Source organism: Aphelocoma coerulescens (assembly GCF_041296385.1).
Source record: "Aphelocoma coerulescens isolate FSJ_1873_10779 chromosome Z unlocalized genomic scaffold, UR_Acoe_1.0 ChrZ, whole genome shotgun sequence".
Taxonomy (NCBI): domain Eukaryota; kingdom Metazoa; phylum Chordata; class Aves; order Passeriformes; family Corvidae; genus Aphelocoma; species Aphelocoma coerulescens.
Window position 1 is genome coordinate 44,981,349 of NW_027184085.1, and position 12,907 is coordinate 44,994,255.

Below are 12,907 nucleotides of genomic sequence, written 5' to 3' on the forward strand. Positions count from 1 at the left end.
TCCTGAGCTTCTCTAAATCTCTTTTCTGCTGGCCCACAAAAGCATTCAACATGTTCCCCACAAAGGCCTGCCACTAAAAACACAAGTAGGGAAGATATTTGGGCAGAAGTCCTTCAATGGGGCCCCTCCTGCTGCTCCACCTGCTCTGCTTGTAGATGACAGCACTGCAAATCCCAAATCTTAAAAAAAAACAGTAACCTTCTGCCTTACTACTGTCTCAACAAGCACTGCCTTGGTTTCTGGGCACTGGTTTGCTGGGACCGTGGCCCTGCTTGGCAAGACCACATATATCACCCACTCACCAAAAGATAAATATGACAAACTCTTCTGGGCCTTTTAGTGGAGGCAAACTGGAAAAATGGTCTCCCTTGGGAAGAGAATGTAAAGAGATGCTGAGCTGCTGAATTGCTGGTGTGCTCTTAAAATTAATTCATAGATGCCATCCCTCCCAAGGAAAGGAGAATTCTTGCTGCCAGTGGTACAGCCATCACTGAGATATAATAAGGGGTATTGCTGCTGTGGCTTTGGAGCTGATGGAGTGAGAATAGACCTTTCCTGTGACTGTGCACAATGTGTGACCCAACTGCATCTGGCATGGCACCAGCTCTAGTTGTAGCTTGTTATTTCAGTTAGAAGGTCCCCCAACCTTCAGCAAGAGTTGGGGCAAGCAAAAATGTCATTTTTGTGTGGCTTCTTCCCTGTCTGCTTACAGGGGCAGCCCCACTGCAGCTTTTTTCAAGGCAACGTGCTGACATGCTTATTGTATCCCCCATCCCCACTCTCGATAATCAGGCAACTACCTTCACAAAGCTGGCAGCAGTACATTAGGCTCCAGTACGGAATGTGCCAAACACAGCTGAGAATGGCAAAAAGATGGCTCCAAAAGTTACTGAGTTGAGGGAAGGAAGGGGCAATAGTACACTAGAAAGAGACAGAAGACGACTTTGTAAATCAGGGATTTTGCTGAAGTCAGACTGTGTGGTTGCAGCTGTCATGCTTAAGACACCAGTGCAGTGCACCTTGAGCCACAATATTTTCATGGTTTGGATGGTCATAGAATGCAACAGTGAATGTTGGCACTCAGATGTCTTATCTGTAGAAATGAAGTTTTTGGCGTCATGAAGAATTCAGCTCTCCTCTTCAAATTTCCTTTCTTTTCCCTTACCTTCTTTCTGATTAAAGAGCCAGCATAGTAAATGTCATTTAGTAGCATCTATAAACACATTTCACAACAGGAAATATTAAAAAAAAAAAAAAAAAGAACCACAAATTCTTAGAGAAGGTTTATCTCAGGAGTGATATTTAATTGACAGGCTGACAAAATAAACCATGCTTTTTCATACATCTGTCTCCCTGTCACTATATAATCAAGCAACATTCAGGGGGATTACAGAAAATAATAGTTTTCTTCTACTTTTTCTTCTACAATCATGACTGGGTGGATTAAGACAGTTATATTCTTGTCATTACAGCTTTGTCTCTAACATATACACTAATTCATTCCTATTCTCTTTATTATGAAACATCAAAAAAGAGTAAAAGGCCAGTCAGTGACTTCAGAAACAGGGAGTCATACATTCCAAGGATTGGTGATGTTCAGAGCCGAGAGTGTCAGACACTGAAAACACTGCATTGACACTGCACAGTTAAATTTAGAGGCTCTTATAAGAGAGAAGGGATTTGTATTCTTGAAGCCATTGGGTTTAATTGTAGTGGTGCCTTTTAAAGAAGAATCTTTCAGCACAGAACTAACAGGAATACAAACAAACAAGGGATTTAAGGGTAAACCGTCCACATTTTACAGAAACCACGTCAGGAACACATCTGCAAAGTATTTCAGGATGAAGCACACTAGGACTGGGACCTGGTTACGTAGCAGTGACATCAGCCCCAAAGGACATGTCCCTGCAGTTACAGGCTTGCACACACAGCACAGACCCACGAGGAGCCAGCAAACAGAACATTGTTGCACAGCTGTTTGAAACAAGGTCCTCTGCTTTGCCCAGGATTCACAGTATCCAGCCTTTTTCTACGGGGATGTGTGTAATCCAGGTTGGTCTTGGGTTTTAAAAATGGGAAAATTCAGATCAATCCAATGCTATCAAACCAATTCTGTCTGTGACAAGTAGCTGCTCAGGGACAGACCCTTCTCTGTTTGGTTTATGTCTGAGCCTGAGCAAGCAAGAGTTTTCAGAGCAGAACCTGTGGACTAGGACCACTGTTAACCTGACAAGAGCTGTGACTTGGAAGTCTTGCTGAAGCTCATCAAGGTCTTGGTTCACACCATCAGGAAGTAAAGGTGACTTCAGTCACATGCAAAGCTAAGTGGCAGATCAAATTAGTTTGAAAAGATTTTAGAAGTATGTAGTTTTCAAATGTATATGCCTCACATGGTAACCACATTCTAATGTTGGGTCCGTTTGTTTTCAAATATGATTTAACTGCTTAAGACTTGTCTGATTTCAAACATAAATGTCAACACATACTTTATTGTTCTGGGACCGTCTGTGGCTGGGTGCTGAGGAGGTGGTGAGCAGAGGGGCTATGTTAGAGGAGAGAAATAAAAGGTAAATTTCGGAACCAAAAATGAAACAAGAACAAAAGTGGATAAAAAGCAGTGGATCAAGTTACATCTCTGCTATTAGTGGCTGGATAAAGAGCCCTACAGTCCCAAACACACAAAGAATTATAAATACCCAGAGAAATACTCTGTCTATTACCATGGCTACGTATTTCCAATCATCTTCCACCTGCAAGAGAATAAAAAAAGGATAAACTACATGTAATGTTACATGCAATTGTGAGTTGACATTATGCAGTAGGAATGCCTCTTGTGCTTTTGAATGTGAGGAAGAACACACATGCAAGTCAGGAATGTTGCTTGCTGTGCTTATAGTTGCTGCAGTTTTCAAGTCTCTTCAGAGAGGGCTGATTTTCTAATGGTATTTTCCCACTTTTGGCTGCTAACATACAACACTGTCCTAATCTGCTGAATTCTTCTAAATATTCAAGTCTCAGGGCAGCCCATCCATGGTTGTGATGCTGACATTAACAAATAGGACCTGATCATGTGGTGGGTGCAGAGTGGGGTGGTTTAACAGCAGGCACAGCCACCATAGCTGCACATCACTAAACCCTGCCAAAGCATTTATCCTGACAGCCCACGCAAGACACAGTTTGCTACTATACTGGTCTGACCTGAAACACGGTCCCTCCAATCAAGCCCAACTGATTTCAGAAAACTGGACACATGGACACATGGACTATAGCAAAACAAGGGCTCTGACTGAGCACACTGCAGCATCTTGTGCTAAGCAGGACAGAATGGATTTTGTATGGCTCAGAGACAGAACTTAGAACCACATTCAATGAAGCTGCTGTCCTTCAAACCGTAGCTTTAAACTTGCACTGCACAAGAAACACTGCTGCAGAAGAACATTCACTCATATAAACTAGGGACTGTTCAAGAGCTCTCTGCTGAGGGATCTTCCATGTGTTTTCCCAATTTCATTATATTTTCCTCCCAGAAAATACTGGGTTTAGGATTTTGATTGTGTTGAGGGTGAGGAATACAGTGGCAGTTATTGGGGAGTACAAGTAAAAGTCAAGTAGGGTAAGTTCAAAGTTGTAAACTATGATAAAGGCAATTCAGCCCAGGTGAGAAACAGATAAATAAGGTAAGACTTTTCAGGATTGTATTTGGTTTAATCCTATCCAGCCTCCCAAGGCTGCTGAGAGGACAGCTATAAAATCAGTAGTGTTGGATTGAGTGACAGGGATCTTATGAAAAAGAGGGTGGTTGAAGAAAACCTCATGACCATGGATAGTAACATGCTGGAAGTCAGGGAAGAACCTTGGAGGACTTCTGAAAATCAGAAATGGAAGCTGTATTTTGCATGAAAGAACATGCAGGAAGAAATCCCACAGCTGTAAATGTTGCTACAATTTTTAAAGGGTTTTTATTTATACAGGATTAGTACATATTATCACCCATATTGCTTCGTATATCTGTCTGAAGCAGAAGCAGCCTTCAGAATCCCTTTTGTCTATCCTTGCCTGAGAACAAATACCATTTTTTCCCTGAAAAAGGGATTTTTGTAAATGAAAAATCATGCTTCCCATCCCTAATATGTTTTGAAAAGTAAGATATAAAGCTGCTGATGAACACACTGGACTAAGAATACAATTTAATGTGTCAGGAGAGATTTGCAAAATGCAAATCAGCAAAACTAGCAAAGGAGGACCTCTCCTAAGCTGCATAATCAAGACAGCAAGCTATTTGGATGACTGCATGCAAAACTTCTTCTTTTGGGGAGAGCATCAGAGAAAGCAGCTGAATCAGTACACAGGTATGTTTTATGCAGCTGGTGTGATAATGAAAGCCAGGCTGAAATGTTTGGGTTAAGGAAAGCACTAAGGGCATGGGTACTGAGCAAGGGTCAGCTCAAACCCCATACTCCTCTATGGCAATAAATTCCTGTCTTTTGCTTCGGGCTGGCACATACTACATGCTCATTCTATGAATTCAGTCACCAGCTTAACTCTAGTCCTTTATTCAGAAATTTGTTTTCAGATGAAATTTCTTCTGCAGGGAATAGAGAAAACATAATCTTTAGGTTTTAGGGGAAAAAAGGTAATCTTTTGGTTCCACAGAAGTTGCATGAATTTCAACACAATATTCTGATAGAAAGTATGCATATCAACATTTCCCTTATAAAGCTTTTGTGAATTTCAATACAAATAGAGCAGTATTTAGTTTTGAAATGGATTTTACCATCATAGAGCATCTAAAAACTTCAAAAGCAAAAATTCCATGACAGATAAAAGATATATGTTTCCTCAGTTTCTAAACACTAAAAAATATCTTGAAGTGTCAGAGAATTCCTGCTCCTTGTGAGGTCTCAGTGTCAGCACATCTTTCTGCAGTTTCTTTTAGTTGCTTGTGTTTACACATGAGGATGTGGCCCCAGAATTCTTTAAATTCCAATGTGCATCATTTTCTATGACAGTAATCCCAAATAGGATAAAAAATTTATAACCTCACACAAGCAAATTCATTAGATGGCCTTCTTCCCCAGCAACTTGTCTTACTGCTCCTGTACCTTTAGGATTTCCTTCTTAGACCATGCCCAGTCTTCCTGGACTCCTTGGACCTTCAGGACTGACTCTAAAGTGTCTCTGACAATCAACCTCCTAAACAGGCCAAAGTCTAGCTTCTGAAGGTCCAGTTCTGCTAGCACCCCTCTTAACTTTACCCCAAATTGAAAACCATCATTCTATGCTCGCTGTGCCCACGGCCTCCAACCATCACACCTTCCAGTAGTCCTTCTCTGTTCACAGTGAGCCCAGTGGGGCACCTTCCCTGGTTGGCTTGCTTCCTGTGTCAGGAAATTATCTTCCACACACTCCAGGAACCTCCTAGATTGATTCTTCTCTGCTGTGTTATACTTCCAGCAGCCATCTGGCAAGTTGAAGTCCCCCATGATAACAAGGGCTGGTGATCATGATACTTCTTCCAGCCTCCTGCAGAATTCATCATCTGCCTGTTCATCCTGCCTAGGTGGCCTGTAACAGACTCCTACCAGGACATGTGCCCTGCTGACCTCGCCCCTGATCTTTACCCACAGGCACCTTGTCATCACCATTGATTTCAATACAATCAAAACAAGCCCTACTGGGATGGTTACCTCCCTTACCTCCTTGGTTTCATTTTGAGACCTCATGTTCTCTGCGATGAACTGGACATTGCTAATGACATCCTTCACCTCTGGGGAGTATTCCATGTGCTCTGCCATCCATTTCAGGGGCTGATGGCTCAGCCGTCTTTTGGTCCTTGGGAGTTCAGCTGCCTTATCACAGTGGCTGCAGCGCTGCTCCGTGTGCAATTTGGTGTCTTTGTGTTTGCTGCGCTTTGACTTGCCCAACTTACTTTCTGATGCTTTCTCGTTTTTTCTGGAGGTGTTTTTTTTCTGCTGTTCTAGTGGCCTCTGCATCAACAGGACTTTGGGGAGCAGGCTAAGGAAGATGGTTTTTACCCATTTGGGCATTGTGTGTGTGGTTGGAGTCCTGTAATGTATATTGAGGACAAACACTGTGATGACAATTGACAGAGTCACAAATATCATTGTGAAGAGTAAATATTCACCTACTAGGGGAATTACTAAAGAAGTGGATGGGATTGTTTCTGTGATCACCAATAAAAATACAGTCAAAGAAAGAAGCACAGAGATACAAAGAGTAACTTTCTCACCACAGTCAGATGGCAGGTAAAAAACTAACACAGTCAGGAATGAGATGAAAAGACAGGGAATGATCAGATTTATGGTGTAGAACATTGGCAACCTTCGAATATAAAAGGAATATGTTATGTCTGTGTAGATCTCCTCACAGCAGTTATATTTGATATCATGTTTGTAGCCAGAAGCATCAACTATTTCCCATTCACTATTTTCCCAAAAGTCATTCATATCTACTTTGGATCCAATGATCAGAAGATCAATTTTAGCTTTGTCATAGGTCCATGAGCCAAATTTGAGTGAACAGTTCTGATGATCAAATGGGAAAAAGGTAATATCCATAGGACAGGAGCTTTTAAAAATAGCTGGTGGGGTCCAGGTGATCATTCCATCATAGCGAAGGAGGGCTTTGGTCTTGCCTTCAACTTGAAAATCTCCCACAGCACTGGAAAGACAAAGGAGGCAAAGAAAAAAAATTACCATGGAAATAAAAAGTAATGGGTGCTTTCATAGGTGCTGCAAGGGGATATTTTTGAGAGAAAGAGTCAAATGAATCAATAAAATGGGTAAAATGAATCATCATACTTATTATACAAGACAATATCTGGTTTCCAAATTTTATCTGCTGGTACCCGAACAAATTCAATGCCATCATATTGTCTGGGATCCCACCGTAGTTTGTAGTCATTCCAAATCTGGAAGAAGAATGGACAAGGATTTTAAAACCTTAAATTATCAACAAATATCTGTTTCTCAGATCTTCCTGCAAAACAAGAAACTATGATAAAAGTGTAGCACACAGAGAAGGGGACAATGGTCCAAAAGACAGCAAGGCTATGACCTGGAGAAACACTGGATGTGTGAATACTGCTCCCCTTGATTGCTACTCTGTTCTCTGTGACGCCATGGGGTGCCAATTGTTATGAGCTGCTGGCATGCTGGGATCTCTCCTCTGTCTTGCAACATCAGTAAAGAGCCTTGTCTGTGAAAGATAGCCTCCCCACTGCCAGAGGAAATAGGGGCCTTGCTGCAGCACCCCATTGGTTAGAGGACAGCACCACAGGAGACCAGTACCCTCAGGAGCACACATGCACACGAACAGGCAGCTGCTGCCAGAAGACAGTATTGGTTCCACAGGAGTAGGAACCAGGTCAGGGCAGCAAGGGATGCACAGCAGCTCTCTTGCATTGCTGGCTATTGCCCTATCATGGGGCCATGCTCCATGGTCTCTCTCCTATCATAAGTACAGTATCTTTTACAGAAAACTTTGCGTGGACCACAATCAGTGCCTGAAAATAATGATGCAAGTTAGCTATATTTTTGCAGCAGTTTAGGTCCTCTAAGTATCTTTGTCTATGTAAAAGCACTAAAACTATCAGGAAAAATGGAAGTATGTTCCTTTTTCTAATAAATGTTTTGGTAGAGATGACTAGGACTGCAGAGCTGCATATTTAATCACTCTAAGGAGTACATCCAGCTAGATTTTCCAGAAGAAAACCTATCATCATGAAGCTGGAGAAGAAAAATATATCCCACAGGAAAGAAGGAAGATGTAACTTCTTGGTAAAAAGAATGAAGAAATTACTTTTTCAACTGTGGATCTTCTCCTTATTAGTTTTTTTAAATCCTTGTTACAAAACAAGAACTTGTTCTATAGATGTAACTTATAAGGTAACATACATTTCATCATTTCGATGCAGAATGCATGAGAAATGCAACACAGTCACTTACATGTCTTAGCCACACATTCGTTTCCATAATCTGGTTGACTTCATCCTATAAAAAACACAGGCAATAACCAGTTATAGTGTCCTGAGATGGCCAAAAACTTAGCCCATAAAACTAGAAAATAGAATTTCACATTAACTAATACCAGATTTTTTTCTAGCATCTTTCAAGAGGTTTACACATTGTACACAGTTGTGTGCAGCCCCACTGAAAAATTAATAAAGCTTTACTGAAAAATCATGCTCCATAAATATCAGACATACAGAAAGCTGCACTGTTTCACCAGGAGCTTGAATATCTGGAGAGCACACAACCTAGAATTGCTCTGATCTGTACCAGAGCAATAAGGTTCTTCTTGTGGCTGTGTATTTTGTCGGATTCAGTGTTTAAAAAGCCCTGATTACACAGTACAGAATTGGTCAAGATCCAAGGAAAATGCCATCTGAACACATATCACAATGTTCTTGAACTTCTATGCAGACCTCTAGAGCAGATGTATTTGACCAGCACAAAATTAGGTAACTGTTATACAGAGACCTTCTTTTTACAGTCACTTAATGCAATTGCCAATCAGTCATGAATCAGAAAGGTGATGTTTTGCTTCTTCCAGATTGCCTCTCTCCTGCTCATCGTGTTGGCCCCACACCCATTTGCATTCCAAAACATGCAACATTCATCCCCACCTCCATGCTTTAAAACACCACTCTTCCAGTTGCCACACCACTTTTTCCTTATGTCATTTTGAAACAAATACACACAAAAAAACCATGTAAAAAAGGAGACGATTTTTCCCCTCAGGACCACTGGGAAATGACAGTAGCCCCACAGGAGAACTGGTCATATGCTACACACAACATGGACACACCAGATGTCTCTGGAGTGGGCTAGCCCTGTGAAGAGTGGGCTTGAACATTCAGTACTTCTGCCCTGGGCTCTGGAGGCTGCTACCTGAAGCAGAGGGGTTTGATGCTACAGAGTAAGCAAACGAATCCGTGCCATTCAAACCACCTGTTCAAGCAACTGGAATGACTTTTCTGACTGAAAGAACAGCAAAGGTTTCAGTATGTGCACTTAGACACATGAAATACCATCTAGGAGAGTTGTGGGTGCGTGCAGCCATCACATTTCCATCTCCTGCTTCAGCGATTTGCGTGTGTTTACAACCATCCTCAAAGCTCAGCAGTATTCTGTAGTGAGTCTTACCACATTTGTAAGCTGGGTAATGGCCAGTTCAAAATACACTGTGACAGGATCAGACACATTTTCCACCGGTCTAATGAACTGGTTGTACTGGGAGAAGAGTTTGTGAAATAACTGTTCCTCTGACTTGCAGGCTGTGGTATCTGTATTAGTAAAGATAAAGAACAGCTAAGCCAGAGGTAAGAAAAAGGGGGGAAAGGTGCTGGATAACATACTAGTCTGTGCTATATTTACGGATCTCATGCTTTTGACCATCTTTAAAGCCATCAGAGCACAGAGAGGAGAGGGTTACTAGTATGCTGTCAGTTGAAAGCATCCTCCTGCAGAATGCTGGCTACTCCTTGTTTCCTCAAAGAGTAAGGTAATGGCTTCAATCTTTGTGTCTCCTAAGCTGGATTTAGCCTATGGGCCTCCATTTGGCCCACCCTGGTATCACACCTGGTATCAAAGTAGAATAAGGTGGTGTGAAATAGAAGAAGTAGAAATGTGACAGACATAATCTTTGTGAATCTTCCTGGTAAAAGAGGGTGTTTATGAGAAGCATAGCTACTTAGAAATTAAAAGCTTGAGTCTGCAACTACTGTACCAAAATCTCTATCAGGTGATTAGGTGACTACAATGATGCCTCCTCATCTTGAACATTATGACTGCATTTGATCCTCATGTTTGATATTTCCAATCTCTAGATAGCAGTTTTTCTTTGAAGAAAGTTTATTTATTAATGAACTTTGTGAACATGAAAAAAGTGGAAACATTAACATTTCTTATAGAATAGCATGCATCCGTGTAGTATCTATAGCATGTATCTATGTTCTCTGGGAAGAAGCAGATCACAGCTGTAACCCTCATTAATGAAGAACAGACCAGGTGGCTTAGAAGAAACAAGCTGTGTGACAGGCACTGAGCTGACTCAGAGTTAAGAAAAATGCTCCTAACCTGCTACACATAGTCCAAACCTGAAACAGTTATTTTCACAATGTTAAAGGTTATACATTTTGATTTCAAAAGGAAAATATTAAATAATAATGGCTCTGGCAACATCAGCTCAGACGAACAATTTTCTGGAATAACTCTGCTATTACAATGCATTACCATAATTCAGCACTTAAAATAAAAGTACTTTATAAGGTGAAGATTTAGAATTTCCTTCTCATGTTGTACACAGTTGTGTTATCAAAGCTATATGATGATCCCAAAGATACTACTGATACAACTGAAGAAAAATTTGTTTTCAGACTCATTGTCATAAGTTTTTTGCATTAGTCCCAGACTGCACTAGCACACATTAGGGAAGCAACCATGATAAGCCTTTATGATTGCAAATATTAAACACAGAAGAGGTTTGTGTCAGGCAGCATGGTCTCTGGCACAACATAGAACACAAATTTGCAATTTACATATCCCTTAGTGAATACAAGGGCCTATGGATGCACAGATGCCCTGCAGGGAGATGCTTGGTCTCAGTATGCTGCACTTCCATGCTTAGACTGCCCTTTCCCTGTTCTTGAAAAAGAGATTTTGCTTCTAAGGTGATACAAAGCATCCTGAAATTGCAGGGGATTATCATAACTGCAAGCTGAAATGTTGGCTACTGGTCACTTACATGTATGGAAAGAAAAGTTTAGTAAAAATTTTAAAACTTGATGTTTTACTTCATCCTTTCACCATCATTCAGAGAAGACACATGAATGTCTATAAAGTTTGGATGCTTTTATATCGTGCATTGTTCAATTCACAAAAGAACCAAAACTTTTCTTTTCAGATTTTGTCATCACCACCCATAGTACTGTGACTAGAAGTACACTGCTGTAACAGTGTACATAAAGCCTCGTGACTAAAGTCAGTGAGTCTAAAATCATGTTTCATTTGAAATTTTCCCACTGTCTTCTTAATAGACACATGCTTTAAAATAAAGTGACAGAACCAGACAAGTATTTAGGTCTTATCTCATGGTGCTGCTTTAAGACAATATCTTATGCCTTGCTAACACAAGCACTATATTTAATGCACACTCGGTCATCTGCAGAAGTGAGACTTTCAAAACAGATGTGTGTCCTAAAAGCAAAAATCCTACTAAACTGAGTGAGAGTTGTGCGCAGAAATGACTGCAGCGTATTTAAACACAGATCAAAAACAATAGTGAACAACAATAGATTAAGTTCTCACTTTTGAAAGTGTGAGTACTGACCATGCACATCCATAGCCTGCATTATTTAAGCACTTGCAAATTCAAGCACCAAATGAAATTACTAGGACTCCTCTTCCATTTTTATCGTTTTCTAGAAGCAGTTCTTCAATTAGTTATCAAACAAAAATGAACAGTTTTATGTCAGAAAACCAGTATTGCTTTAGCTCTTTTAAAATACTGTTGAAATGTTACAGTTTTCAGGTTAGAAATAGCTGGTAGAAGCTTTACGTTGAACTCATTCAAGAAAACAGAAGCAGAGACAGTGACTAGAAAATATTCTAGAAACTGGTATCAAAGAGAGCCTACCTTTAATCAAGGATGTGAACATGAATGCCCACACACAGAAAGCAGGGCAACACCAACACAGCCACCTCTCAGGATACATTGCTAGCAGCAGAATAGAGCTTCCTTTAGATAACACAGGTTTGGGGAAAGAAACAGGAGGCAAGAAGACATATAACCCTCCTGATGGTAAGTAGGCGGTGGAAGGATGGATTTCGGTTTTGCATCTGCAGCAAACGGCTGCCTGCTGAGCTGAGCAAAGGCTTTGCCGAGTTGCTTTCACTAGCAGTAGGCAAAGAGAGCTTTAGCCGTGCAGAGCCAAGGGAGTCAGGCAGCATCCTATCAGCTGACTTCACATTTCCAGTCACCCGCACCCCTGCCTCGGGGAGTGTATAAGAGTGCAGGAGAGGGAGGGAAGGCAAGACACAGGACAGCCATCATGGAGCAGGGGGAACATTCCCTCAGCCCTTCACCCAAGGGTTAAGAACTCTCATCCTGCTAAAGCAGCTGCTTTAGCTATTGCCTGGTGGTCACTTCAGTGAGTCTGTCAGAATACGCAGAGGTGAAACAGCTTCAGTTTCTTGGCTGAGGACTGATTCTTTGGGGGATGGAAATGGATGCTATAGGGTTTTAACACCTCTACGAGAATCCATATGAACCTTGAAATAAGCACAGCATCAAGTGATAGAACTGCTTGACAGTATTCTGAGTGAATAAATCTAAGGCAAGTAGACTTATTATTGCCATCTGACAGGAGCAACTAAGCATGCTAAGCTCTTTCCTGACAGTCAAGTCAGCTTACAACATCAATTATTCTAACTTTTTTTTTCCTTATGTGCGCAGTCTCCTGTGCCAGTATGCTAGTATGGAAATGGGAGAGCCCAATAAAGAAAAAAACCACCAGGGGCTGTTACACGCAAAGTTCTCTGAAACAGAGTGTTACTCTTAATCACAGAAGTTAAAAAAAACGTGATCTCCTGATCCCTTAGAGGTTAATGCATGTTCCCTCCTCAGGTGTTCAGTACACATGTCCTTGCAACAGGAATGCCTTAAAAGAATCTGTAGGAAAAGGATCTGAGAAACTGAGGGTCCTGTTTAGCTGCAGCGGGGTGGAAGGCACCACAGGTTATTTGGTGCCATCCAGCCTCCCAGAAAGCAGCTCAGCCAGGGAATCTCCTTTATGTGTGCTCAATCCAGCATGAACGAGTTTGAGTGACTGGATGAATAATTTCATCAAAACAGAAATGCTGCTGATTTTCAGGCACTTACATTG

General features: G+C 41.2%; 1 protein-coding gene across 1 annotated transcript; it reads right to left on the reverse strand.

The window, feature by feature from the left end:
* Positions 1–2,627: 2,627 nt before the first annotated feature.
* On the reverse strand, positions 2,628–11,752 carry CHRNA6 (cholinergic receptor nicotinic alpha 6 subunit). The gene is made up of 6 exons (XM_069001198.1): positions 11,659–11,752; positions 9,168–9,307; positions 7,968–8,012; positions 6,822–6,931; positions 5,697–6,681; positions 2,628–2,750 (listed from the first exon to the last, which is right to left on the reverse strand). The coding sequence occupies exons 1-6, from the start codon at positions 11,735–11,737 to the stop codon at positions 2,628–2,630; spliced, it is 1,482 nt and encodes a 493-aa protein (XP_068857299.1). The 5' UTR covers positions 11,738–11,752.
* Positions 11,753–12,907: the final 1,155 nt, after the last annotated feature.

Excerpts from the sequence above, each read along its gene's own strand:
- CHRNA6 (XM_069001198.1), bottom strand. The coding sequence starts at position 11,737 with ATGTATCCTGAGAGGTGGCTGTGTTGGTGTTGCCCTGCTTTCTGTGTG. Across the intron at positions 6,682-6,821 it reads GATATTGTCTTGTATAATAA|TGCTGTGGGAGATTTTCAAG; the intron begins GTATGATGATTC and ends TTGTCTTTCCAG. Across the intron at positions 2,751-5,696 it reads CTCAAAATGAAACCAAGGAG|GTGGAAGATGATTGGAAATA; the intron begins GTAAGGGAGGTA and ends ATTCTCTTGCAG.